This window comes from Podarcis bocagei (assembly GCF_964188305.1).
Source record: "Podarcis bocagei genome assembly, chromosome: 7".
In the NCBI taxonomy this organism is placed as follows: domain Eukaryota; kingdom Metazoa; phylum Chordata; class Lepidosauria; order Squamata; family Lacertidae; genus Podarcis; species Podarcis bocagei.
Window position 1 is genome coordinate 223,260 of NC_138132.1, and position 27,952 is coordinate 251,211.

The 27,952-nt window shown below is 51.9% G+C and overlaps 2 protein-coding genes across 3 annotated transcripts in view; both read right to left on the bottom strand.

Annotated features, from left to right (window-relative positions):
* LOC308590086 (uncharacterized protein) overlaps positions 1-16,049 on the bottom strand; it is a gene marked incomplete at its 5' end in the record, with an annotated part of 46,362 nt that extends 30,313 nt beyond the window's left edge. Inside the window, 6 exons of the mRNA XM_081199744.1 lie at positions 9,146-9,272; positions 9,588-9,670; positions 10,276-10,357; positions 11,243-11,737; positions 15,134-15,643; positions 16,041-16,049. Of these exons, the coding sequence (XP_081055870.1) occupies positions 9,146-9,272; positions 9,588-9,670; positions 10,276-10,357; positions 11,243-11,737; positions 15,134-15,643; positions 16,041-16,049 (1,306 nt within the window). The remainder of the gene's footprint in view (positions 1-9,145; positions 9,273-9,587; positions 9,671-10,275; positions 10,358-11,242; positions 11,738-15,133; positions 15,644-16,040) is intronic.
* Positions 16,050-17,012: 963 nt separating this feature from the next.
* PRX (periaxin) overlaps positions 17,013-27,952 on the bottom strand; it is a 34,715-nt gene continuing 23,775 nt past the window's right edge. For both annotated transcript variants that reach the window (XM_081200119.1, XM_081200118.1), the window contains exons 4-6: positions 27,088-27,394; positions 25,929-26,122; positions 17,013-24,013 (exon numbers count right to left, since the gene is read on the bottom strand). In XM_081200119.1, the coding sequence (XP_081056245.1) occupies positions 19,031-24,013; positions 25,929-26,122; positions 27,088-27,274 (5,364 nt within the window). In that variant the 5' untranslated portion in view covers positions 27,275-27,394 and the 3' untranslated portion in view covers positions 17,013-19,030. The remainder of the gene's footprint in view (positions 24,014-25,928; positions 26,123-27,087; positions 27,395-27,952) is intronic.

Genomic DNA, 27,952 nt, shown 5'->3' on the forward strand with positions numbered 1-27,952 from the left:
AGTGGGGATGACGAACCGAGATCACCGAGCCTATCCAGTGAGTCCGAGGATTCCCAGAAGGGAGCGCCAGCGGTCAGAGCAAGGGGGGAAAACAGGGGGACACCCCAGGAAGAAGGGTCCAGAGAGGGATCAGAGAGCAGCAGTTGGAGATCGGGACCCACGTACCCAGCCGGGAGCAGCGGGGAGAAAGGGGACCAGATATCGGGTTCCGGAGGCTTTCAGAAGGAGGGAGGGCATGAGTCAGGAGTAGTCACGCCCACCTCGGGGAGCGACGAAACGATCAAGAGGAAGGTTGAGAGTTGGGCGCGCGCGCCAAGTTCAAATGTAGCGGAAGCTGGCGCAGTAAGCAGCCCAGAGAGTGAGCCAGGTCCCAAAGCCCGCCGCAAGGAGGCGGAAGGGTCAGGGGGGTCCGCGTCAGAAGAGAGTAGGAAAGAAGAGACCCCGGGGGGCAGAAGGACCCAGAGACGGAAGGAAAGGCGCAGGAGGTGGAGCAAGGCTAGGGTATTAAGCTGGTGTGCTAGAGGCGGAGACTCAGACGGGTCTTCGCCGGTCTGACCTAGAAGAAGTAGGGCTGCACATTGCAGTTTGGAAATGGAACCTGTAATCCAATAAAGACTCTTTTAACCTGAACGCTGGCTAACGTGGTCCTATGTGAGCTGGGACTGAGTGGCAGCCCTGACACATTGTAAAATTTCTTTTTCTCTATCAATAAAGCTGTAAACTGCCGAGTCCATTTTTTTTGTTTTGTTTCTGTAGGAATGTTGTAAATGGTTCCCATACTTTTTCAAAGTCACTACTGTCCTTTTCACGCAGTTCAATATGCAGTAATAATTCTAAACAAATTTTAAGAGCTGGTGAAATATTTGGGAACACTGACACTGGACAGGCCTGGTCTAAGTCAGCTGCCTTGTAGTGGGCGATGTAAGAGTAGGGGAACAAAAATGGCAAACATGAACTTCTGTGTGCTGAAAAATACTCTTTGTGTATTGAACAAATGTGTGTAGCAGCTGCCAAATTTAAACTTCTTCAGTGGCTAAAAAATATAATTATGATGTGCATCACCTTAAAGCAATTTGGATGTTTTCATAAATTCTTGACATCACAGCATGCAGCAGAAACTTGTCATATCAGCATTATTATTACTCAAGTGCCCTTACTTAAATGTTACATTACTGCAAGAAGTTACGGGGGACGAGGCAGGGGGCCTTCTCGGTAGGGGCACCCACCCTGTGGAACGCTCTCCCATCAGATGTCAAGGAGATAACTATGCAACTTAGAGGACTTCTGAAGGCACCTCTGTATGGGGAATTTTTAAATGTTTGATGTTCAATGCCTGAGATTCAAAAAGCCTGGCTCTTTTCTGGGATGGAGTTTGTTTGGTCCAGTTGTGGAATCTGTCCCATCTCCAATGTCAGTCGACTCTTTGGTCAACCAATGAGAGACACAAAAGCAAGAACAGAAGCAAAAAACTTGACTGAAGCTACTTCAACACCTCAAATCACTCTGAAGCCTACATTTAAGAAGGCCTGGGCAGTTCAGACATCCTGGTCAGGGTTTTAAAAGGCAGAACTGGAGGAAGAATATTCACAGGGAAAACAATCAATAGCCATCCATCCAAGGTTTGCTGTGGGAGTGTTAGCACCCCAGGTGCTGTGAGTGGCGCTGTTGAGCCCCATCGGAATATCAGAGGTTCATCACCTAGATATATATCTTGAATTACAGGGACTTCCAGGTTAACGCGAAAAAGTTAATGGCGGATTCCCTCCGAGCTCCGGAGGGAATTGGCTCCGCGGAAGACGGGTCCTGCCGCGGCAGCGACGCAGGGACCCTCAGAAACCACAGGTGCTGAAGCCTGTGGACTTGGTGACTCGGCGGGCACCATTTGTGCCCCCCCGACCCGCGAAGAAGCCTTTTTAAAGGCTTCGGAGTAGGGGACGGAGAGTGGCGCGGTGCTGAGAGTAGGCCGCTTCTTCTACGGAGTGAAGCCGCAAGCCATGGCCTGAGAGCGCTGACTTCTTCCTTTGAGCATTTGGATTACAAAAGTAACAACCCGCGAGTAGTACGGAAATTGGACTTAAAAATCTATTTTTCCTGAATTCGGTACGATCGGGGGAGGTGTTAAAAGGAAGTCCGCCCCCCCGTCCTGCAGACAATTTAAAGCAAGAATTGGATAACTAAGGTCGAGAGACCATTTTTCTCTTTGTGAGACAAAAGTTATTAATTTCACGATTTGGCATTAGAAGTATTTTGCTGGAGGATAAGAACTAACTTTAAGGAGCTGACGTGCAACCCCCCGGGATCCGGGAGCGATCCGTGAGAGAGCCTGTTGAGGAGATATAAAGAGTTTGACAGCTGTCAAACGAGCTGTCAACGTTAGAAAAATTTGCCTTTTGTTATTTCTGCTGGCTAATTTTGATACATTTGACTTCAAGTTGTTGAAAATAAAGAAGAAATAAAAACAAAGTAACTTGACTGTTGGAGAAAGAATACTAAGTAACCGGAATCCCTCTAGAGGGGGTTCTGAGACATTACAATGGCTGCAGATGGAAAAATACAGGCTGAGTTGGATAGAATGTTCTTTCTCTTGGGAAAATTACAAGATCAGAGTGAAGCTTTGGCTACAGATGTAACAACCTTGAATTTTAAAGTAAATAAACTTGTTGATTGTGCCGAGGACTTAACTCAAGAAGATTTTGCAGCTGAACAAGAAGAGATATGTGCTGATTCAGAGGAATGGGAAGGAGGAGCTGAAATGCCGCAGGTAAAAAAGGACGACCAGAGGCCTGCAAAAATGGATTACAAGGAAAACAAGACCTGGATGATGAGAATTTGGTTTGAATTTGAGAATGAAGATTGGAGAGATCTCCCCATGGGGAGATCGGAAGACCTATGGATTACAAATTTGATTAAGATGAAAGTTGGAGCTTTAGGGACATTTGGACTTAAAAGGAATAAGAAACATAATTTGGGCTCCACTTTTGAATATGGAGGTCTGGTTGGAAGAAAAATAGACCCTACTGGGACAGAGCTTCTCCGAGACTCGATGTCCAACATAAAGGACTACCAACAAAACCGGCAGAGAGGGACTGAGAGAGATTTGAGGGCCTCGGATGTGAGGGACCCAGGCTGAGAACTGATAGATTGATGGATATTTTTGGGGGATCGAAACCGGGAAAGGGGGGGCCGAAAGTTTTGGATCCAAAGGGTGTATAATTATATGTTGCTTTCGATGTTTTGTAATTAATATAAAAAATTGGGAAATTTGTGGAAGGGAACTTGGGTCGACCTTAGAAAAGGACGTAAATGATGGGTAATGTGGTTTAATCGAGGTTTATAAGTTAAATTTGGTTAATTAAGAAGAATTAGGTAAAATATTAATAAGGTAAAAGTTGAAGACAAGAACTTGCTGAGTTAACTACTGGAATTGGGATGCAAGAAGGGGAGGTGTGGGGAAGTCAGGGAAAGTGGTTAAGAAATTAAGGATTTGAAATATATATATATTTTTATATATATGATATATATGTTTGTCTTTGTGTTTCTATGTCTGTATTGTGTATTGTGTGTGTCTATATAAATTGTGAAAACCCAATAAAAATTTAACACTATATATATATATATATATGCAGGTTTTGGTGTTTTCGGGTATCTTCCCGTGTAAGAGTTGGGGTGTCTAGGCGACGTTTCGACGAGGTCTCACTCGTCATCTTCAGGCTGGTGCTTTCGGCTTCTTGTTACTAGAACAGAGCAGGATCTCAGTGTTTGAGTTCCTATAAATACTGTTGAGGGGGTGTGGTGTATAGCCTCCAACGTTCTGGGCAGAGAGGGAGTTCCCAGGTTATTGTGCCTTTTCTTCTTTTGTTCATTAATTACTTGAGGGATATCTTGAGTGATTTCTTGAGTGATATTCTGAGTACCACTTAGGAGGGTCATTAGGTGTGGATTAGTTGCTAAAGCTTTCGTGTCTTGACCTCTTGAGCTTGTGAAGAGTTTTTCTGAGTTTTTCTGAGAAGAGTTTTTCTGAGAAGATGGCTGTACTGCACTTAGTTGTGCTCTGGCTTGGCTTCGTGTATAGGGGCGAGCTGTGGTTTTGTGCCCTGTGCCAGCCAGATCTGTGTAGGGATTGTAGGGGGGTGCAGCATCCGGAGGTGCCACTATGGTTTGGCTACTGGATGGTATCTGTAATTTATCTGTGGAGAGGGTCTGGGTTTGGGTCTGGTGTGGTTGATTGGAGATGGCGTTCTGTGTGCCTCTGGTTCTGGTGTCGGTTTTTGTGGGGAGGGCTAATTTCCAGATGTCTGGCAGGCGGGACGTGTCGTCACGCTTGTTCATGTTGTGAGGGTGTTTCTCTATCTCGATGGCTTCCATGATTATTCTCTTGTGGTGATGTTCCATGTTAAAGAGCAATTTGGAATCTGCAAAATTAATTTCGTGTCCTGTTTCTTTCATGTGTTGGTAAAGAGAGGAAGTTTTTTCTTCTTTTTTGACGGCATTCTTGTGTTCTGCGATACGTGCATTTATTCGTCTGTTTGTTTGTCCAATGTACGTGGCTGGGCAGACTTTGCAGGGTATTTCATAGACCCCTTGGTTTTCTAACTGGATTTTATCTTTTGGGTTTCTGAGGATATTGGCTATTTTTTGGTTGGTGCAAAAGGCTGTTTTGATATTGTGTTTATGGAGGATTTTGCTAATTTTATCTGTGGTGCCCTTGATATAAGGAAGGAGGGCCATGCCATTGTTTTCTTCTGTGTCTTGGTTTTTGGGGGGTGTTTCTTTTTGGATTAGCTTCGTAACCCTGTTTTGCTGGTATCCGTTGGCGATTAACACATTTGAGAGATTCTGTAACTCAGTTGTCAAGTGGTCTTCGTCAGCCAGGCGTTTGGTTCTGGAGATGAGAGTCTTGGCTACGGAGTTTATTTGTGCAGGGTGGTGGTGTGATTGTGCATGTAAGTAGCGGTTGGTGTGTGTTTTTTTTTGTTTTTTTTGGAAGCCATCGAGATAGAGAAACACCCTCACAACATGAACAAGCGTGACGACACGTCCCGCCTGCCAGACATCTGGAAATTAGCCCTCCCCACAAAAACCGACACCAGAACCAGAGGCACACAGAACGCCATCTCCAATCAACCACACCAGACCCAAACCCAGACCCTCTCCACAGATAAATTACAGATACCATCCAGTAGCCAAACCATAGTGGCACCTCCGGATGCTGCACCCCCCTGCAATCCCTACACAGATCTGGCTGGCACAGGGCACAAAACCACAGCTCGCCCCTATACACGAAGCCAAGCCAGAGCACAACTAAGTGCAGTACAGCCATCTTCTCAGAAAAACTCTTCTCAGAAAAACTCAGAAAAACTCTTCACAAGCTCAAGAGGTCAAGACACGAAAGCTTTAGCAACTAATCCACACCTAATGACCCTCCTAAGTGGTACTCAGAATATCACTCAAGAAATCACTCAAGATATCCCTCAAGTAATTAATGAACAAAAGAAGAAAAGGCACAATAACCTGGGAACTCCCTCTCTGCCCAGAACGTTGGAGGCTATACACCACACCCCCTCAACAGTATTTATAGGAACTCAAACACTGAGATCCTGCTCTGTTCTAGTAACAAGAAGCCGAAAGCACCAGCCTGAAGATGACGAGTGAGACCTCGTCGAAACGTCGCCTAGACACCCCAACTCTTACACGGGAAGATACCCGAAAACACCAAAACCTGCATTCCTGTACCCGTGAAAATCTACGAAAGCAAATATATATATATATATATATATGTGCTGTCAGGGGTTTAGGTGCAGAGGCACGGGCAAGGGAGGAAACAGAGAGCGAAGGGGAGGAGACAGAGGAAAGGATGAGTGATGACGACGACCCGAGATCTCCCAGTCTTTCCAGTGAATCAGAGGATTCACAGAAAGGAGCACCAGTGGCCAGGGCAAGGGGGGAATCTAGAGAGGCACCCCAGGAAGATAGAGCCAGAGGAGACTCAGGGGGGAGCAGCTGGAAATCGGGACCAGCGTCACCGCCAGGAAGTAGGGAAGAGGAAAGGAGCCAGGGGGGAAGCGCTGGCAGCTCACCACAGGAGGGAGGGCAGGAGTCAGGAGTGGCCACACCTCCATCGGGGAGCGAAGAAACGGTTAAGAGGAAAGTGGAAGGTTGGGCGCGCGCGCCAAGTTCAAATGCAGAGGAAGGCGGCGCAGTGAGCAGCCCCGAAAGGGAACCAGGTCCTAAAGCCCGGCGCAAGGAGGCAGAAGGGTCCGGGTCAGCGTCAGAAGAATCCCGGAAGGAAGAAGCCCCGGGGGGTAGAGGGACCCAGAGGAGGACAGTCAGGAGGAAAAGGTGGAGCAAGGCTAGGATATTAAGTTGGTGCGCACGGGGCGGAGACTCAGACGGAGCCTCGCCGATCTAGCTAGTAGACGTAGAGTTGCAGACAGCAGCGTGAGAATGGAAACTGTAATTCAATAAAGACTTTTACTTAATGACCGCTGGCTAGCGTGATCCTCTGTGAGCTAGGATCTTGAAGCAGCTTTGACATGTGCTTTCGTAGATTTTCACGGGTACAGGAATGTAGGTTTTGGTGTCTTCGGGTGTCTTCCCGTGTAAGAGTTGGGGTGTCAAGGCGACGTTTCGACGAGGTCTCACTCGTCATCTTCAGGCTGGTGCTTTCGGCTTCTTGTTACTAGAACAGAGCAGGATCTCAGTGTTTGAGTTCCTATAAATACTGTTGAGGGGGTGTGGTGTATAGCCTCCAACGTTCTGGGCAGATAGGAAGTTCCTAGGTTAATGTGCCTTTTCTTCTTTTGTTCATTAATTACTTGAGGGATATCTTGAGTGATTACTTGAGTGATATTCTGAGTACCACTTAGGAGGGTCATTAGGTGTGGATTAGTTGCTAAAGCTTTCGTGTCTTGACCTCTTGACCTTGTGAAGAGTTTTTCTGAGAAGATGGCTGTACTGCACTTAGTTGTGCTCTGGCTTGGCTTCGTGTATAGGGGCGAGCTGTGGTTTTGTGCCCTGTGCCAGCCAGATCTGTGTAGGGATTGCAGGGGGGTGCAGCATCCGGAGGTGCCACTATGGTTTGGCTACTGGATGGTGTCTGTAATTTATCTGTGGAGAGGGTCTGGGTTTGGGTCTGGTGTGGTTGATTGGAGATGGCGTTCTGTGTGCCTCTGGTTCTGGTGTCGGTTTTTGTGGGGAGGGCTAATTTCCAGATGTCTGGCAGGCGGGACGTGTCGTCACGCTTGTTCATGTTGTGAGGGTGTTTCTCTATCTCGATGGCTTCCATGATTATTCTCTTGTGGTGATGTTCCATGTTAAAGAGCAATTTGGAATCTGCAAAATTAATTTCGTGTCCTGTTTCTTTCATGTGTTGGTAAAGAGAGGAAGTTTTTTCTTCTTTTTTGACGGCATTCTTGTGTTCTGCGATACGTGCATTTATTCGTCTGTTTGTTTGTCCAATGTACGTGGCTGGGCAGACTTTGCAGGGTATTTCATAGACCCCTTGGTTTTCTAACTGGATTTTATCTTTTGGGTTTCTGAGGATATTGGCTATTTTTTGGTTGGTGCAAAAGGCTGTTTTGATATTGTGTTTATGGAGGATTTTGCTAATTTTATCTGTAGTGCCCTTGATATAAGGAAGGAGGGCCATGCCATTGTTTTCTTCTGTGTCTTGGTTTTTGGGGGGTGTTTCTTTTTGGATTAGCTTCGTAACCCTGTTTTGCTGGTATCCGTTGGCGATTAACACATTTGAGAGATTCTGTAACTCAGTTGTCAAGTGGTCTTTGTCAGCCAGGCGTTTGGTTCTGGAGATGAGAGTCTTGGCTACGGAGTTTATTTGTGCAGGGTGGTGGTGTGATTGTGCATGTAAGTAGCGGTTGGTGTGTGTTTTTTTCCGGTAGATAGTGTGTCCTAGGGAGCCATCAGGTTTTTTGTAGATTAGGACGTCAAGGAAGGGAAGTTGGTTGTTGGCTTCTATTTCCATAGTGAATTGTATTTTGGGGTGTAGGCTGTTGAGATGTGTGAGGAAGCTATCTAGTTTTTCCTTCCCGTGTGGCCAAATTACAAAGGTGTCGTCAACATATCTGAGCCAAAGTTTGGGTTTGTGTTCTGACTTGTCTAAAGCATTGGTTTCAAAGTGTTCCATGTACAGATTTGCGATGACCGGTGAGAGGGGTGATCCCATAGGTGCTCCTTCTATCTGTTTGTATCTTTGTCCATTGTGGATGAAGTACGTGTTGGTTAGGCAGTGGTTGGTCAGGTCCAGGATGTATTCGGGGGGATTGTATTTGTTTTGAATGGCTGTCAAGGCTTCATTAATGGGCACTTGTGTGAAGAGAGATACAACATCGAAGCTCACAAGTAGGTCATCGGGATGTAGGTTTTGCTTCTTTATTGTTTCTATGAACTGGAAGGAGTTTGTAACGTGTGAAGCGATAGATTCTGCATAGGGCTGAAGTTGCTTAGCGAGAAATTTAGCGAGATTTTGTAGAGGTGAGCCTATGGAGCTGACTATTGGTCTGAGTGGTGTTCCTTCTTTGTGTATCTTGGGGAGACCGTAGAGTTTGGGGCATCTGGATGATTTTTCTCTGGGGATGATTCTTAGCTGGATTTCTTCACTGATAGGAGAGGCTTTTATTTTGGATTTGGTGGTATTTTCCAGATAGGTGGTGGGATCTGTTTTTATAGGTTGGTAGGTAGGGTCTTGGAGTAGATTTGATAGTTTTGCTTTAGCAACTAATCCACACCTAATGACCCTCCTAAGTGGTACTCAGAATATCACTCAAGAAATCACTCAAGATATCCCTCAAGTAATTAATGAACAAAAGAAGAAAAGGCACACTAACCTGGGAACTTCCTCTCTGCCCAGAACGTTGGAGGCTATACACCACACCCCCTCAACGGTATTTATAGGATCTCAAACACTGAGATCCTGCTCTGTTCCAGTAATAAGAAGCCGAAAGCACCAGCCTGAAGATGACGAGTGAGACCTCGTCGAAACGTCGCCTAGACACCCCAACTCTTACACGGGAAGACACCCGAAGACACCAAAACCTGCATATATATATATATATATATATATATATATATATATATATATATATATAAAATTACAAAACAGATAGGATGATCCAATAGGGAGCCTTACTGAGAGAGTCCCACATCCCACGATTCTCCTCCATGACCTCCTGATGCAGAGCTCTCTGGTCAGGATCCAGCAACGCCCACTCCTCATCTGTGATATAGACAGCTACATCTTCAAAGCAAACTGTATCCTAACAGAAAAGGAAAAAGGCTGTCCTCTTAGAGAACATTCACTTGGCTCTGTTGTTTTCTACAGAGGCCAGACCCCTCTCTGCCTTCCTCATCCCTCCTCTCTCCTGCTGCAGCTTCTGCCTCGGAGTCTGGGCTGCTCTCTGCCACAGACTCCCTCTGCTCCCTGAGCCCTCTTCCCTCTCCAGCTTCAGACACCTCCTCCTCCTCCTCCCAGTCAGCTCCCTCTTCTCTGGCTCCTCCCACCATTCCTCTGCATCCGTGTCCAGCCAGTCTGCATCCAAGCAGTCCTTCCCCACAAGGCTCCTTCCCCCTACCTGATCTGGGTCCACAGCTGCTGCCTCCCCTCCACCACCATGAAAAGATGAAGGAGCAGGTCTTGGTGGCATCATTCCGTCACCTGGGAGAGACAAAGGTAAGTGGGAAACTGTAAGTGCATCTCTAAGTACAGATGGGGCTTGTCAAAGTCTCCCCTACTAGCTTCCGGTTCCGCTCTGCTTTAATGGAGGCAGCGGAAGATCGTTGGCAGAGGAAAAAGAAGGATGACTGAGGGTAATTCTCCTTGCAAGTTTTCCCCAGGGACAGGGGGGAACGGGCTTCACTCCCAGTTTGTCTCGGTACCAGGCTCCGGCTCTGGCATGGATTGCGAGAGGCAGGAAGGCGCTGAGTGCAAACACCCTTCGCCTGCCGAAAACCCTCCTTCGCTGCCATTAAGAAGCAGAGGTTCTCCTGTCAATTAAAGCTCAATTTGGACTAATGTACAGGCGTTGCTGGAAGAGATGAGATCATAAACTGTGGAATTGAACCAGCTGCAGTAAACGTCTCCCCTGCTGAGTACATTTGTACATTTATACCCATTTCATATAATAGTTGTGCAAAAATACATCTCTCCCCCCGCTCTGAACTCCAGGTGTCTTCCCTCAAAAGATGCAAAGAAATCACAGATTAGTTTCAAAACCAAGAGAATGTGACAAAACAGGGGAGAAAACACTCCTTCCTCCTTACCCAGAGGCCTCACTCTGGCGTCCAACGGAGTCTTCTCTGCCTCAGAAGAATCAAGACCCATTTCTGCCAAAAGATCCTTCCTCTGAAAGAGCAACAAGGATTCAAAACAGAGAATGGGGAGAAGGGTTAGAGAAGGAATGGCAGAGGCAAGCGCTTTCGGGGAAGAGAGGTGAAAGCTGCTTCCTGCTTCTGCTAGACTGGTGTCTGGGGTTGGCTGCCAGGACCATGAAACATTGGTCCTCAAGGATCTTCACTGGCTCCCAGAATGTTTCCAAGCACAATTCAAAGACCTAAACGGCCTCAAAGGCCCAGTATACCCACAGGAGCGTCTCCACCCCCTTCGTTCAACCCGGACCCTGAGGTCCAGCTCTGAGGGTCTTCTGCTGGTTCCCTCTCTGCAACAAGCAAAGTTACAGGGAACCAGGGAGGACCTTCTCGGTAGTGGTGCCTGCCCTGTGGAATGCCCTCCCATCAGATGTCTAGGCAATAAGCAACTACCTTACTTTTAAAAGACATCTGAAAGCAGTCCTGTTTAGGGATATTTTTAATGTTTAATGCTGTATTGTGTTTTTAATACTTGGTTGGAAGCCACCCAGAGTGGTTAGGGAAACCCAGCCAGATAGGCGGGATATAAACAATAAATTATCACCATCATCACCATCATCATTATTACAGGGAACAAGGCACCAACCCTGTGGAATACTCTCCCATCAGATGATAAGGAGATAAAGAACTGCATAACTTTTAGAAGACATCTGATGTCTTATTATGCTTTTCTATGTGCTGGAAGAAACCCAGCCACATGGGTGTGGTATTAAAATAACAACAACAACAACAACAACAACAATAACAGCAATAGCAGTAGTAGTAGATTTCCAAAAAAGGATGGGCCATTAGTAAATAATTTGGCATACTCTCCCTCCTCTTTGGAGCCCCTTGGGAGTATCCAGAGGAAAGTCTATCTCACCTGCCGTTCTGCCTGCTTCCTCTCCTCTGCCTGACTCATGAGGAATCCTTCGGCCAGGGCCACCGCCTGGGAACTGGTCTCCGCTCCGCATTCCCTCACCCAGCTCTCCATCTCCGGGGGAAGGACAGCCAGGAACTGCTCCAAGATCACCAGGTCCAACATCTGAGCTTTCGTGTGTCTTTCTGGCTTCAGCCATTGATGGCAAAGGTGGTAGAGTTGGCTGCAAACCTCTCGGGGTCCTTTGGCCTCCTGGTAGCAGAACTGCCTGAGCTGCTGGCTCTGCACCTCTGAGCAAGGGGTGTCCTCCTCACCCAGGATCTTCTGCACAGAGTTTTCACAGAATCCCCCACTGCTCCCCGTTTCCATGGCATGGCCTCTTCCTGCTTCAGGGCCAGCTGAGTCTTGCTCATCCATCTCTGTTCTCAGGACACCTCCAGGAGATCGGAAGGAGCCCCTTGGTCCTCTGCCAAGTTCTAGTGCAAGGTGCAGCAAATCCTACGAATCAAACACATTCTTCTATTATCAGATCAATACACAGCCAAGAGAAGAATGTTCCCTGAGCAAGCGTGGGAAGAGGAGGAGGAGGAAGAATTCATAACTGTGAATGACAAGTGAGTCATTTGTATCGCAACCCCACTTCATAGTCCAGAGCTTCACCCCAATCCAGCCATATCTGCTTGGGTGGCTTGGTAAGCAGGAGGGCCCATGTCTAGCTCCAGCCACTGTCCCTTTGGCACAGACAGGATGTGGCCATGGGACTTCCTGCTCTGGATCCAATGGGATGGTTGCAAGGCCCTCTGGGTGGAACTGCCCTGGAAGACGCCTCAGAAACTGGCCCCAAATGCAGCGGTTGGGTTCTCAACTGGGTTCCCTCTTTTACTAATGGCATTTCTATCCCACCTTTTCTCCAACAGGCTCCAGGTGGTGTCAGGAACTGGACCCAAGAGGAATGCTGGAGACCCCCTTCCCTCCTCCTGAACCTTCCCGAGAAGAGGAGGACAGTACAGTGGTGCCTCGCATGACGAAAATAATTCGTTCCACGAGTCTTTTCGTCTTGCAATGTTTTTCGTCTTGCGAAGCACGGTCCGTCGCAACTGCGCCTCTTCAAGCGGCTTTTTAAAAAAAGCGCAAGACGTTTTCGTCTTGCGAAGAAAGCCCATACGGAAATTCGTCTAGCGAAGCAACGCAAAACTGAAAAACCCTTTTGTCTAGCGAGTTTTTTGTCTTGCGGGGCACCACTGTATAGATTGACAACACTGGTTTGCAGAAGGTCATAGTTCAGAGGTTGCAGAGGGGAGAAGCTAGGAAATATTGGGAGAGCAGCAGGAGGAAGAAGCAGCACCAGGGGAGAGACAGCTGACAGACTGTGTGTCTTCAGAAAGCATTCCTGACCCTCCTTCTCCCAGGATCCAGCATGCATTGAGAGTCGGAGAACAGGAAGCACAGATCAGCCGACGCAGGGATGACGTAGAAGAGGAGAGACAGAGGGGTGGGACTTTACTCAGAAAACGCCATTACTGCAATGAAGAGGCGCTGTTCAAAGTCTCTCTCTGTAAATACTGAATAAAGGACTCAGTAGGAACTCTTCTTGTTATTGACTTCTTGGCTGGCCACTGGGGGAGGGATGGGATTCCCTGAAGCCTGACAGGTGGCATCTACCCCTCCTCACTGAAGACCCACGAAAATCCTTTGGCATACATGTAGTTCCTGTTTTAAAATACCTGCATTGGTTGCCAGTTCATTTCTGGGCCTAAGTTCATCAACAGACCAACACTTTATATTATTTAATTGGCAATGGAAGAGGAGAAAGGCCCATGACTCACTCTTAATCTAAGCACAACCACAAGGGCTTTGCCATGTGGAATGCTCTCTGTTCTCTGCTCACTATGTTCTATCCTGCATTTTTGGTTGTATTCAAACCAATACATTAACCATCTGCCAAGCAAGATGGCTTCCTCCAAAGAGTCTTGGGAACCGTAGTTTGTTAAGGATGCTCACAGTTCTTAAGAGACACCATCCAGCTGCCCCACTAGATCCTTAAAAAATATTGAAAAGCTTTGAAAACACACAATTAATTTAGGTTCTCTCTCCCCCCCCCCCACCCGCCAGCAGATGCTTTGGCTGCCCCCCCCCCCCGAATTCCTGGCTACGCCCATGGCCTCCATCCTCCTTGTCAGCGGGTCCCCTAGCAACTCTCATCACTCAAGGGTGGGGCTTGCCTCTTTCGCGCCCACCCTCCGCTTGCTTCCTTTCCAGGAGGGCCTCTCCTGCCTTGGATTCCTGGGGCATTTAATGACCAGCTCCAGTCAGCATTCCCTAATGAAGAAGCAATTCTGAGAATGTTCATTTGAATGATGAATGCAAATTGCCATGGAGAAAGATCCTTTTCTCAGCTGAAGAGGATAAAAAATGAATTTAGAACAACAAAGTTTCAAGATAAATTATGTTACCTCAGCATCATGTGCACAGAAAATGACAAGCTATGAGGTTTATCGTTTGATGATATCATCAGTGATTTTGCTTTGGCAAAAGCAAGCAAAGTACTGTAATTTAGATCATGTTTGTGTACTGTTTGAATCCACAGTATACAATGAATCATGATAAAATTATACAGCTGAATGGGTATTGGGCAGATGCATTAATACAATTAGTCCTGTTTAATAATTTTTTGATGTACAGGCATATATAGTATCGGTATTATTTATGAATGTGATATATTACTAGAAATACTGTCATTTACACTCAGTAAGTGTAACAGGGTACAAAAGTCTGCTGTCCCAATGAACAGTGTGGACTACTATGGTGATACTGCATTGATATTATATAAAAACACATTGTATTAACTACAATTGCATTGTACAGGTTATACCACTTAATTTCATATTAATAAAGCTATTTATAATTATTAGTAGTTTGCCTCATATATTTACACCTCTTATTATTTCATGTTATCACAAGTTTCTAGAGACTTGATTATGAGTCTTTGTAAATTGTGTTTCTGAAGGAACTTTTGTTGTTGCCCTATGCCAATGTGTTTGCATTATGAAGAAAAATCATTTTAAGTTAGAGCTTAATGATGATTTCACTATTAATATACTTCTTCATTGTATTTCACTATTAATATACTTCCTCATTGTATTTCAGTTCAACAATGACTTTGATAAAATACATATTTTGCTAAGTGCAAATGGCTTGAGATAGAATCCTAGAATCCTAGAGTTGGAAGAGACCCCAAGGGCCATCGAGTCCAACCCCCTGCCAAGCAGGAAACACCATCAGAGCACTCCTGACATATGGTTGTCAAGCCTCTGCTTAAAGACCTCCAAAGCAGGAGACTCCACCACACTCCTTGGCAGCCAATTCCACTGTCAAACAGCTCTTACTGTCAGGAAGTTCTTCCTAATGTTTAGGTGGAATCTTCTTTCTTGTAGTTTGGATCCATTGCTCCGTGTCCGCTTCTCTGGAGCAGCAGAAAACAACCTTTCTCCCTCCTCTATCTGACATACTTTTCTATATTGGAACATGGCTATCATATCACCCCTTAACCTCCTCTTCTCCAGGCTAAACATGCCCAGCTCCCTTAGCCGTTCCTCATAAGGCATCGTTTCCAGGCCTTGGACCATTTTGGTTGCCCTCCTCTGGACACTCATAGATACCGATGAGGTCCGTCAATTACCATCTTGCGGATATTCAGTGCAAAAAGCAGCGACCATTTGCTGTGGCCCCAGAACAGCTGGGCCGAGAAAGGGCCCCATTACCTTCCTCCGAGCTCAACCCGGCCCTGTTCGGGGGCCCCCGGCTCCTGGGGGAGGGAGTTCCACGGGTTTCCCTGCAGCCCCCCCCATGCCCCCCTCCCCCTTCTCCCCGAGGCGGAACAGAGAGGAGACCCACCAGAGGCCCGCGGGCGAGGCCGCTCTCCAGGAGGAGACCCTCTTGCAGGAAGTGACGCAGAGGGGAGCGGTCCTCGCTATCATTTCCTGTCCTCTCTAGGAAGCCACCTCGGTGCCACTTAACCCTTGGCGAGCGGGGCGCGGAGGAGCGCCGGGCGTTGCGCAGGCGCAGAGCTGCTCCCTCCCGGGGGAAGAGGCCGCGCTTGGGCCCGCCTGGCCCCGGAATGGGTGGGGGGACCTTGGTGGGGCCTGGGAGGGTGCGGGGCCCCAGGGCCGAGAGGAGGGGCGCCTGGCCGGGAAGAAGCCGGGACTGGGCGCGTGTGCGTGGGAAAGGGGAACCCGTGTCCGGGAGGAGGAGCCCGTCTGCCTGCCTGGGGCTCCGGGGCTGGGAAGGGGCGTCCGGGCGGGGGAGGGACCAGATCGGGGGACCCTTGGGTGTCGAGTCCCGCCTGGCTCTCTTGGGGACCCCTGGGCAGCTCTGGTGGGGGCTGCGGGGGTGGGAGGTGGGGGGCTGCAGGGCAGAGAGCCCGGTCCCAGCAAGAGGGGGTCCCCGGGGGCTGAAAGAGCAGCTGGAGGGGGGGAGACATGCTTCAGAGACATTGCATACAAATGTATGTATTCCGCTTGCTTGTGTATTCTGTATTGTAGCATACAGTATGTTGCTTTGTTCCTATATTTCAGCAATAAATATCATATGTTCTTATCTGTTAGTGAAGTTGCCTTTGAAAGGAAACACAGAAGCAGTCAAAGGGATTTTCCTAGGAAGCATTTTATTCCACCTCTGGTGACATTGTGTGTTCTGAACACACGGACATTCTTATAAGTTTGTGGGTGCCAAATGGCCCAAAATTCCTGGATTCCATAAGTGTTGACATTTGATTTAGAGTTGGGTTGCCAAAACTGGTTGCCAGACCCATGTTTATTAAACTGTGTGTTAGACACTTCCAATCCTCTGGAATCAGCATGTCTTCAAAGCTCCTTCAACCAGGCAAGTTTGCCATGAAGTGAGAGGCTGGGGTCATGGGCTGTTCAGAGAAGAAAGGGACTCGGTAGGAGAGGCAAAGGTGAGAGGGCCCTCTTCCTCCGCAGGTGAAGCAAGGTGAGCTGCAGAGCTTAGGAGTTATGGGATGGAGAAGCAGCAGGCAGAGCAGAATGTTTGAGGTTTGTTTGAATCCCTCAGCCGCCCCTGATCTCCTTTGCCCCAGACCTGGCCGTGTCTGGGTAGTGAGAGGGGGAGAGAAGGGAGACTGCAGAGGGACAGGCGCCAGGGTGGGGCAGTGGTTAGAGTGTCGGACGGGGACCTGGGAGACGAGTTCAAATCCCCCTTGGGGGGCCAGTAGCTGCCTCTCAGTGTCACCCACCTCACAGGGCTGTTGTGGGGATTAAATGGGGAAGGGGAGAACCATACATATAGCACCTGGAGAAAACAGTGGGATGTAACTGCCATGGAATCAGGGACGCGGGTGGCGGCGTGGGTTAAACCACAGAGCCTAGGACTTGCTGATCAGAAGGTTGGCGGTTCGAATCCCCGCGATGGGGTGAGCTCCCGTTGCTCGGTCCCTGCTCCTGCCAACCGAGCAGCTCGAAAGCACGTCAAAGTGCAAGTAGATGAATAGGTACCGCTCCGGCGGGAAGGTAAACAGCGTCTCCGTGCACTGCTCTGGTTCGCCAGAAGCGGCTTAGTCATGCTGGCCACATGACCCGGAAGCTGTATGCCGGCTCCCTCGGCCAGTAAAGCGAGATGAGCGCCGCAACCCCAAAGTCGGTCATGACTGGACCTAATGGTCAGGGGTCCCTTTACCTTTACTAAATGCCATGGACAAACTAAGCGTCCGTTGTATATCAAGCAACAGGAAAAGACCACACAAAAAGCAATAACGTTAGTCCACAGATTAATCTTTATTTAAACCCAGAATAGAAAAAAGCAGCAGTAAGTACAGTGTCTCAAAGATACAGCGTAACATCTTTACCTTAATAAAAGTAATTAAACATAACAATCGGCAAAGAGGCAGTTAAATGGAATTTTTTAGTGGCAAGGAAAAAAAGGAAGCCCATCACAGCAGGCCTGTGTTGTTAAAAGTTAGGACAACAGATTTTTGTACATCTCAAGAGCAATAAGAAAGTATTCCTTCCCACCCTTTGCTTGAGAAGCTAAGACACCCCCCCCACTGCCGCCCTGCCCCTTCCTGGCATGTAAACACCTGAACGAGGTCCCTGCACCCCCACCCCCCTCCCTCACTGACACACCTGAAAGTGCCCCCCCTTGGGGGGAACTCAGGAGATACTTTACATTTGTGGGCCTGGGACGAATTCATGGCTGTTTAAAATAAGGCAGAGGGGCAGTGGGTGGGTGGGGATAAGTCGCAATTTAGCCCTTGTTCCTATCTCAGACCCCTTCCAAATTCAAGTAAAGTTGGGGATTGCTGGCAAAACACCCCCCCCCCAATGAAGGAAATGCTGAGGAGTGGGGGAAGAAAGAGAAAACTCTGGAAGAGTTTGGCTCCAGGGTCCCTTGAGAGAGAGTTGGTTCTGACTCTGAGCAAAGAGGAAGGCAAGGGGGTCCTGCAAGAAGAAGAAGAAGAGGGGAAGGCCCCATTTTACAGGGGTGAAGAAGAGGGATTGGGCTCCAGGTCAAGAGAGCACACTGGATCCTGGCACTGAAAAGAGGGGCCCCCCTTTGTGCCAAAAGTTAGTTCCAACTTGAAAACCACCTGAAACGCCCCCTAGTCCAGACCTCACAAGGGAACATTTTAGCTGCACTTCCTGCATTTCAGGGGGCGGCCTAGAGGACCCTTGGGGTCCCTTCAACTCGAGGATCTCAGACTCAGAAGAGCTACAGAAACACACAGGCCTGATATTGGGGGTGGGGGGCTGGCCCAGGAGGCCTTGCCAGGCCGGGGGGCACAGCACAATGGCTTCAGCCGGCCCTCCAGAACCAGCCCCCCTCAATGGGCTTTGCACTACAACTCCCAACCGGGCCTGCCAGCAGAAGGCAGGGGGGATGGAAACAGCCGTCCAAAAGGTCCGGCCAGCTCCAGAGGAGACCCAAGGCTGCTCTCCAACGGGGCGCTGCTCCAGGCATCTGAGTTGCCCAGTTCAAGGGAGCTGGCGGGACTAAGAACTGGGGTTCCTGAATTGCAGGGGTTGGTCTAGATGAGCCTGGAGTGTCCTCTTCCAGGATTCCTCTTCTGGCTCCCAATGCCACGGCTGGAAATTTCCCGTGAAGCTGCCCCCCCCCCTTTCACAAGAGGGGAGGAACTCATTTTTTCCTGCGTCTTAAACTACCCTTTGACTGGCAACCATCTCCAATCTCCTTGCTGGACACTCCCAACCAAAGATGCATCAGATTCTCCTTCCACCTTGTCCCCAATTCTTAAATTGGCTTTATTTCAAAACAGGGTGGGGGGTAGAGAGGGCTTAGTCTTCCAAACAACCCTTTATCCATTAGTTAGTAGACAAGCTTCCCAGTGCAAGGAGAGGAAAGCAGACCTCCGAGCCCAGCCTGGCCCCCCACCAAATTCTGCCTGCATGCCTTGAGGCCCCAAGATGGGCGGAGGAAGGCCTGGGGGGCAGCTGCTGGCTGGGACTTTGATTGGGGCAGGGTGGGGGCCCAGGGAGAGAAGCCTCTGAAGACAGGAAGACCGGCCTGGGGGTGGCACTGGGGGGATTTATTCACATTGGTTTTTTACAAAAAGAAACCACCACCCCCGGCTGTAAGGAGGGTGGCGCCTTCATGGCAGGCTTGCAAAAGCAGGTGGGAAGCCTCCAGTGACTGGGGGGGGGGGCTCTGATTGCTTCCCCCACACCTTTGCCAAGGCCGGCGCCCCCTTGTGGTTAGTGCTAAGCATTACACAGGAAGTGGGGCGGGGTGCAGGAGGGCCCTAGGCCGCTGCCCCACTCACACAGTTGCCTCCCCTGCCTCTCCTCTGGCCCCCGCCACTCTGCCCTCCAAGACCTGCCCCTCATGCTCCCCAGAGAAGCCCACGGAGGGCAGCTTGATCCTCAAACTCCCCTCGCCCTGCTCGGAGCCCCCCTCCAGGCCCCCTTGAGCTTTGGGGCTCAGGGCCACCTTGGGAAACCGGGACTTTGGGGACCTCTCCCCCTTGGCACCCATCTCAGCCGCTTCCAGAGAAGACATCTCCAGCCGGGCAGCCGAGGAGACCACGGCCCCAGCAGCCCCCTCCCCAGTGCGCTTCCTGAAGCCCGAGAAGGAGATCTTGGGCGACTTGAACTTGGCTGCCTTGAGGGCCGCCAAGGCTCCCCTGCCGGCCCCCAGGGCTTCGTCCTTGGCCTCCTCTGCCCGCACCAGCTCCAGGTTCAGCTCCAAGTCTGCTCCTGCCATCGTGGGCGGGGAGGAGAGCTCCACCTGCGGCAGGCGGATCTTGCCCAGCTTGGCCCCATTGTGCAGAGAGGCCCCCGCCTGCTCCCCATTGACTTGGGGCCCCCCCTCGCCCTTGGAGAAGCCCAGCTTGGGCACCTTCATCTTCAGGGGAGAGCCGTCCTCCAGCTCCCCATTGACTTCGCCTCCGCCTCCCTTGGCCTTGGGTGAGAGGGAGAGCCCAAAGGTGGGGGGCTTCAGCTTCAGCTTGGCCCTCACCCCCTTGCTGCCATCTGCCTCCTCCCCCTCCCCCTCTAGGAGCCCCTCCGCCCCTCTGCCCTTGGCCCTCCCCAGCCCAAACGTGGGCCTCTTGACCTTGGCCTCCCCCTCGTGCCCAGGGGGTCCTCCTTCCCCGCCTTCTGCTCCCCCTTTGGGGAGAGACAGCCCAAACTTGGGGATCTTCACCTTGTACCTCTTCCCTGCCTCCGCCTCGGGGGTCTCCCCGCTTCGGCCCCCCTGGGCCCCCTCCACCTGGTACTCGGCATGCGCCTTGAGGCTGGGGGCTGAGAGCTCCAGGCCGGGCACCTGGAAGGCCGCTCTCTTCCCCTCCAACTCGCCTGGAGAGGGAGCGCCGCCCCCCTGGGGGCCCAGCAGCTCCACAGCTGGCACCTTGATCTGGGGCGCCTTCAGCCTGGCCTCGAACCCTCCCACTTCCACATCCAGACCTGGCAGCTTCCCTGCTTCCCGCCGGGCAGCCTCACTCTTCCCCTCCTGGTCCACCGAGAAGCCCACATCTGGCAGGGCAATCTGGGGCATCTTGAAGGAGAAGTCCGCCCCTTCAGGTGGGGGGCAGAGGGGCTGGGTGTCTGCACCCGCTTTGGAGAGGCCCAGGGACGGGAGCTTGATCTTGAACTTGCCCTCCTCGGGGGACCCCTGGGCCTCCGCTTCCCCCTTGGCAAGGCCAAAGCCAATGGGCACAGAGGGCATCTTGATCTGGGCGGCTTCCTTGGCCTCAGGGCTCAGGGCCTCTGCGCTGCCTCTCAGTTTCGGGGCCTTCAGCTCCAGCTGTGGGACTCGGGGCAAATCCGCCTCAGCTTCCGCTTCCCTGTCCAAGGTGGAGCCCCCAAATTTGGCCAGCCTGATGACTGGGCCCCCAGCTTTGGCGCGTGTCCCCTTCCCTGCTTCCGAGCCCACATCCAGCTCCACCTCAGGGGCCTTCACTCGGGGGGCAGAGAACTTGGGCAGCCCCACTGAAGGCATCCGGAACTTGGCTTCTGACCCTTCAGGGACCCCCTCTCCCCCCTCTGCCGTCAGGGGCAGCTCCGTATCCGACAGGCGCCCCTTGGGCAAGGAGAGGTCCACTCTGGGCAAGCGGATCTTGGTGCCCAGGAGGGAGGTGTCCACCGCCCCTTCCCCACCTTCCTCCCCGAAGCTGAGCCTGCGCCCCCCAAGCAGCTGCACCTCTGCCCCACCCTCCTCCGCTCTCCCAAACCTTGGCAGCTCCACCTGCGGCAGTTTGATCTTGGCCTCTGCTGGCAGCATGGGCTCTTCCACCCCAGCGGTGGGTAAACTCACTTCCAGCTCTAGTTTGGGGGTGGAAATGCCCACCGTGGGGATCTTCAGCTCCCCCTCGTATCTGCGGAGGCTGGCCTCCGAGACGTCCACCACCGGCTTCTCCCCTTCCCCTCTGCTGCTGGGCATGGAGATCTCCAGAGAGGGCACCTTCACCTTGAGGGTAGGGCTCTCTGCATCCACGGCCAGCCCCACCTCATCCCTGGCCCCAATCCTGGGCAGCTCCACCTGGGGAAACTTCACTTCCAGCTCGGGCGGGGCCTGCAGATGTGCCAGCTTCCCTGGGTCTGCTTCCACCTTGGGGGAGGAGAGCTTCAGCTTGGGCATCTTGGCGAAGGGGCCCCCCTTGGGCTTCTCCCTGGGGCTGCCAGGGGCTTTCTTGGCTTCTGCTTCAATGCCCGCTGTCTCCCTGCGCATGAGGCCGAACGAGGGCATCTTGAACTTGGAGCCTTTGGCCTCCTTTTCGGGCACCTTTGTGCCCAGGTCTCCTGCCAGGGCCTCCCTGCTCCCTCTCAACTTGCCCTGCTGGCTCTCAAATGCCAGGTCCCCTTCCTTGCCTTTGCCCCGGAATTTGGGCAGCGAAAACTTGGGTACTTTCAGCTTGATGTCGGGCACCTCGGTGCCAACCTCGGGCAAAGGGGTGCCGGAAGGCTCTTCACCGGGCCATGCGGGGAGGCCAAGGCCCACGTCCACCGCCGGCACTGTGACATCCACCGCTGGCAGCTCCACCCCCCCGTGAGCCTCAAGGGCTGCAGCTGCCCGTGCCTTGGGTGCCGTCCCTTCCACATCCACTTTCGATTTGGGAAAGGAAATCCCAAACTTTGGCACTTTCAGCTTGGCTTCCATGCCACCCTCCGCCTCAGGGGCCGAGGCCTCTGGGCTGGCCTTCCAGGCTTTGGGGCCAGAGATGCTGAACTTGGGGAGCGTAAACCTGGGCGCCTTGATGCTGGCCTGAGCCTCCAGGGCTTTGCCGCCCTCCAGGGTCACATCTGGGATCTTGACGGACGGGATTTCGACAGAGGGTAGCTTCACTTTGGCACCCTCCACTTCCAGCAAAGGCTGGCCCTTCACAGCCAGGCTGCTCTCTGCTGCTCCTTCCTCTCCCGGCAGGGCCTTCCCCAGAGAAAGGTCCACTTTGGGGATCTTGGCCCCCACCCCGCTGACATCAGGCCCCCCCAAGACCCTCTCCCCTGGCTCTGCCTCTGGCAGGCCCCCCTGGCACATGGGGACACTGATCTCCACCTCCAAGTCTCTGGTCACGGCCTTGGGCGAGGGCACCCTGAGCTTGACCTCGTGGCCCCGGGGCAGCTGCTCGGAGGCCGCCAGCTCTCTCTCCACCTTTGGCAGATCCAGTTCGAGCCCAACTTTGGGCAAGTCAATGTCCAGTGCAGGCACGGCCGCCGACGGACAGCTCAGGCGAGCGGCAGGGACAGCCACCTCCACCCGCGGCTTCTCCACGGAGATATCCAACTCTGGCCTGGGCACGGGGGCCGTGGGCAGCTGCATGTCCGGCAGCCGCATTGCCGGCAAGGAGAGGTCCACCTTGGGGACGCTGACCTTCACGTCGGCCTCACCTTCCACCCTGGGCACCTGGGCATGCATCTGGGGCAGGGAGTCTGCCTTGGCAGAGAGGTCAAACTTTGGGAGAGACACCTGGGGCACCTGGAACTTGAACCCGGGCCCTTCAGCAACCTCTCCTGACTTCGGCCTCCCGGCGGGGGCTGCCACCTCCCCCATGGGCCTGGGAAGCTGCACCTCCCCCACTTTGGGGAGAGCAATGTCCAGAGATGGAACCTTCACCTCGGGGAACACGGCCCCCTCCTTGCTTTCTAGCTTGCGTTCCGTCAAGGAAATCCCGAAGCCTGGGAGCTGGATCTTGGGGCCTTTGGCTTTCGCCTTGGGGCTTTCATGCCTCCCCATGCTGAGCTCCACCTGGGGCAGCCTGCCTTCTTCTTCCCCTTTCTCCAGGGGGGCTCTGGAGCCCAGCTTGGGCAGGTTGAGCGAAGGCACCTTGACGGAGACGTCTGGGACCTCTGCTCTGGCCTTCGGAAGCTCCACTTCAGCCTTCCTCTTGGGCAGGGGGATCCCCAGCTCCACCGAGGGGATCCCCACCTCCAGGGGGGGCAGGGCCACCCCCGCCTTCAGCTTCTCCTCCCGCTCTTCCGTTTTGCCCAGGGCCACTTCGACAGCCGGGACCTTGACGCTGGGTGCTTTCAGCTCCGCCTCCTCAGCAGAGACCCCAAACTTGGGGGCCCTGATCTTGAAGCCTTCCCCTTTAGGGGTCATCTCTGGGGCGGCTCTCTCCAGCCCAGGGAAGGACAGGTCAACGTCCACCTTGGGGGCTGCCACTTCGGCCACAGGCAGCTTCAGCCGGCCCTGGAGACCCCCTTCTGGGAGCTCCACCCCGCTGACTTTGGGCAGGGCGGCCTCCACCTTGGGCAGTCCAAACTGGGGGGCCTGGACTCTGCTTTTGGGGGACTCTCTGCCGGGCCCAGCTTTGGGCAGTGGCAGGTCGAGCTCCACCTGCGGGGCCTGGAACTCGCCTTCTGCCTTGGCCCCCGCCCGCTTGGCCTTGCCGAAGGGCGCGCTGAAGCGGGAGAGGCCGCCTGCTGCTTTCGCCTCCACCGCCGCCTTGGGCAGGCCCACCTCCAGCCAGCCCCCGGCCCCCTTGGCTCTCACTGCCGCAGCCTCCTTAACCTTCAGCCTGGGGAACTTCAGCCTGCGCTGCTTGGTCTCCAGGGAGGACAGGCGAGGAGAGATGTCTGGGCTGGGCTCCGAAACGGCCACTTCTCCTGCGCTCTTGGCCTTGCGCAGCTTGGAGAACTTGGGCAGAGAGAACTCCACGTCGACGGGAGCCACGTCCAGCTTGCCACCAGCCAAGTCCCCGCTCCAGGACGCCCCTGATGCCGCCTGCAGGTCCTTGGCCTTTGCAGCCACCGCCTTCTTCTTCTTCTTCTTCTTTTTCTTCAGTGATGTCAGGCTCTGGATGTTCTGGGGAAAGAAGTGCAAATGAGGCATCTGATCAAGATCTGCATTTTAAAATGAGCTTAAAAAATATATTTGTAAATGTTTGTATCTCTCATGCCAGGCAGAAACCATACTCTGGCAGCTGTTTATCTTCCTGGACAAAGGCCCCCCTGATTTATTTATAGCAGGAGCCAAAAGTTGTAAAAAAGGGAATTACAGGCTGGGAGCAAAGGTTACTAGGTTACTGACCCTACAGAATACAATCAAGCTGCAAAAGCACTAATTAAGAGTTGGTAAATAGTAGGATTCATTGTTTAACAAAATATAATACCATGTGTCTCCCATTAGAGATTTGAGCCACATTTCCTAAGGTTAAAAGGGCAAATAGAAACAGCAGCTGGACTAGGGAAAGAGGCTTCTCTCTGAAGCTGCTTTGAAGCTTCAGAGAACTCGGAGAACTCAGAGAACTTAGCTTTTATTAAATTCCTTTTTACTTTGAAAAGGCCTTTCCTTTTCTTCTAAAAATCTATATATGTTATGTATGAAATATATTGACTTAAATGTAATTATGCAAAGGATTTAGAAAGTAAGAAATGTTAGATTCTTATGTTAGATTTTTATTTCATTGATGGTGTGTGAGAAGGTGAACCCAAGATCTCTGTTCAAGATAAAAATTAAAAACCATGCACCATCTGCTTTAGCCATCTGTTTTGCAGTGAATAAGGCAACAGGTGCCAAAGGTTATCTGATAATTAAGGTGCCTGGTCGAGGTAGATGTAAGATATATGGCTACTTGTTTGCCATTTATAGATAGAAGGAAATATAGCTCTTTGTCTCCCATAAAAGGTAATAGGAAATGGGTGTATCTTTTATGATTGGTTCTAGCAAACAGCCAATAGGAATTTCAACCAGGCTGATTGGACAGAGGCAGCCAAAGGAGGAGCAAGGGGGCTGGGCTGAGGGAATATAAGTGCTGGCCATCAGGGCTGGAGTGGGCAGAGCTTTGGTAACCATATACCACTGTGTCTCTCATTTATTTGTCTGACAAATAAATTATTATTTTAATTTCTCTATTGCTGCGTTGAATATTTCATTCCAGCTAAGCGTTAACCACAAGCAGGGTGCTACACAAGGGCTGCGTGAGTCTTAGCAAGAGGCGCCCAGAGAGAAGTGAGGGAAAGGAGCCACGTACATAAAGTGGTGCGTGGAATGGAGAAAGGAGAAACAGGGGCGTTTCCCTGCCTCTCTCGTGCACATCCAGTGATGATTCAGCACAGGGGAAAGAGGTTCCTTCTCCCTGCAGCATAAACTGTGGAACAGGATTATTAACTACGAACCCCCAAATTTTGGATCTCCTCCAAACCTGTGCCAAAGTTCTGCAGTGAAAACCCTGCACCCCCAAACTGGATCCCATCCCACATTTTGGGGTTCGTAGTTAATGAAGCCCTGTGGAACTCACTCCCAATTGGGATGGCTTTAACAGAGAATATAAGAGGAGATCTAGTCCAGTATCCTGTTCACACAGTAGAGGCCCATTGTGGAAAACTAGCAGGCAGGATCTGACCACAAGAGCAACTCCTGTAGTTTTCAGCAACTGGGATTCAAAAACAGGGCAGAGCCATTGTGGCTGTGAGCTACGGACAGCCCTCTCCTCCTCCTCCATGAATTGGCCCATTCCTCTTTTAAAGTAATTTTTTTTAATTTGCCTCCTATGGATTAGACAAAGTCACGGAGAAGGAGAGGACTAGCAATGGCTACTAGCCAGGATGGCCAAGTTCAGATTCCCCGTTTGGAGGCAGGGCTGCCTCTCAGTACCAGTTCATAGAATATCTATGTCAACCTCTGGGTGCCACCCCAGGCACCCTCTCACCCCTGGAGACAGAGGGGGGTGCACCCTGTCACTGGGCCAGCGCCCCAGAGCAATACTAGGACCACCTACCAGTTTGGCCATCTTGGCTTTGGGGCCCCTCACTTCAAAGGTGGTGGCTCCAGGCTTGCGGGAGACGTCAGCGCTGGGTACCGTCCGTTTCAGGCAAAAGGAGATCTTGTACGGCTCAGCACACTTGAGGATCTGCAAGGCGTCTTCGTACTTGATGTTGTCGAAATAGACTCTGGCACTCAGGAGCTGGTCGCCTACAAGGCGGGTGGACAGGGGAAGATGTGGAAGGTGAGCCACAGCCCTGCAGGGTTATCCCTTCCGCTGCCCTTAGCTCATTCTGCAGGAAGGGGGCAGGCCAGAAAACAGGGCCAAGGCCTGAAACTCCAGAGACGCTGTCCGGGGCAACTTTACAGGAACACAAACTTTGGCTCTGGAATTATTGACACAACTGGCAAGAGTGCCCCTGCTCACATGCAGAGACCATTCCCGTCCCTGTTCAGCAGCTGCACCCTTGAGCCCCGTCCAGGGCTGCCAAGGTCCTGAAGGGGTGGTCCACCAGCAGGGCACAGAGGCACCTGCTGCCTCCCTTGCCTCTCCCTCCGCCAGGTCTCCTAGCAGCTGTGCGCAAGGAGAGAAACTCTCTGTAGAAGCTGCCCCCATCTCATAGAGGGCAAGGGAGGGGCTGCGGCAACCCAGTCAGATGGAAGGGGTATAAATGATAAAATTATTATTATGTTGCTTAAGGTGGTCAAGGCGCCCTCGCCAGAGCAGAGAATCATCCCTGTTCTTCAGTCCTCCCTCCCTTCACTGGCAGTGTGGTGCAGTGGTTAGAGTATTGGACTGGGACCTAGGAATGACCAGTGTTGAAACTCCCTCACAGACAGAGTTGTTGTTGTGGGCATTAGATGAGGACCAGGATTCAGGAGAGACCCGGGTTCCAATCATGACGTTGGCTGGCTGAGACCTGGAGGGCCTAACCTACATTGCAGGGCTGTTGTGAGCATTAAGGGAAGAGGGAAGAACCACACAGGCCACCTTGAGCGAGGGAAAAGGTGGGACATAAATGCAATAGAGACTCACTCTCCAGGGAGGTTTGGGAGCGGAAGCCCCAAACGGCCACTGCTTCCAGCCTGTGCAGGCAACAGTGAGCTAGGAGGGAGCCAGACTCTGGCTTTGCGCCAGGCGGCTGCTCTTTCCCTCCACCAACAGGGAGGCTCACCTTCGCGGAGGCTCAGCGCCCGAGCAGCAGGCGAGTCCTTCAGGACGTCCTTGATGAAGAGGCCGCTCTTTCCCCCTCCGGCCACGCTCATCCCGCTGACCCCGGCTTCTGCCTCCGTCTCCACGATGATCTCCAGCAGCTCGGAGGTCTCAATGGTCTTCTCCATGGAGCTCACCTGCGCCTCCATCTTGGCGGGGGCCAGGGGCTCCCCCCTCTCCTCTTCCTCAGCCTCTTCGGAGCTGCGCTGGCTCTCGCCTTTCCTCTGCAGGACTCGCTTCAGCTCCGCATGCAGCTTCTCCTTCTGGGCCTGGGGAGGAACCGAGAGGGTGTCCACACAGCACACCAGACCGGGGGGGGGGGACCAGTTCGCTGAACCGCCACAGCTTCCTCCCAGGGGCTCCTGCTTCTTTTGGGAAGACGATGGAGCTATTTCGCTAGTGGGAGTTTCTTCCTCCCAGCCTCCTTGGAAGAACCATCCACACAAACACACCCCAAACACCACCCAGCAATTCTCCTCTCGCTATCCGGAGGCTCCTAAACTCCCCTCCCCTGCTGGCCAGTCCAGAGCCAGCGTCCTCCTCTCTGCCCCGCCTAATGGCGATCTCAGATAACCTAAGAGCATAAGACCAGCTACTGGATCAGGCCAAGAACCCATCCAGTCCAGCCTGCTCTTTTCACCTAAGAATCCAGATAGACGGCCACTGGACCGGGAGGTTCCCGAAGAACATGCAAAGAGCCTGGCTGCTGGATCAGGCCAACCGGGGCCCATCGAGACCAGCAGCATCCTGTTCTCACAGCGGGCAGCCAGATGCCCCCGTGGGGCGATCACAAGCAGGATCACAAGCAGGATCTCCTGCAGGTTGGA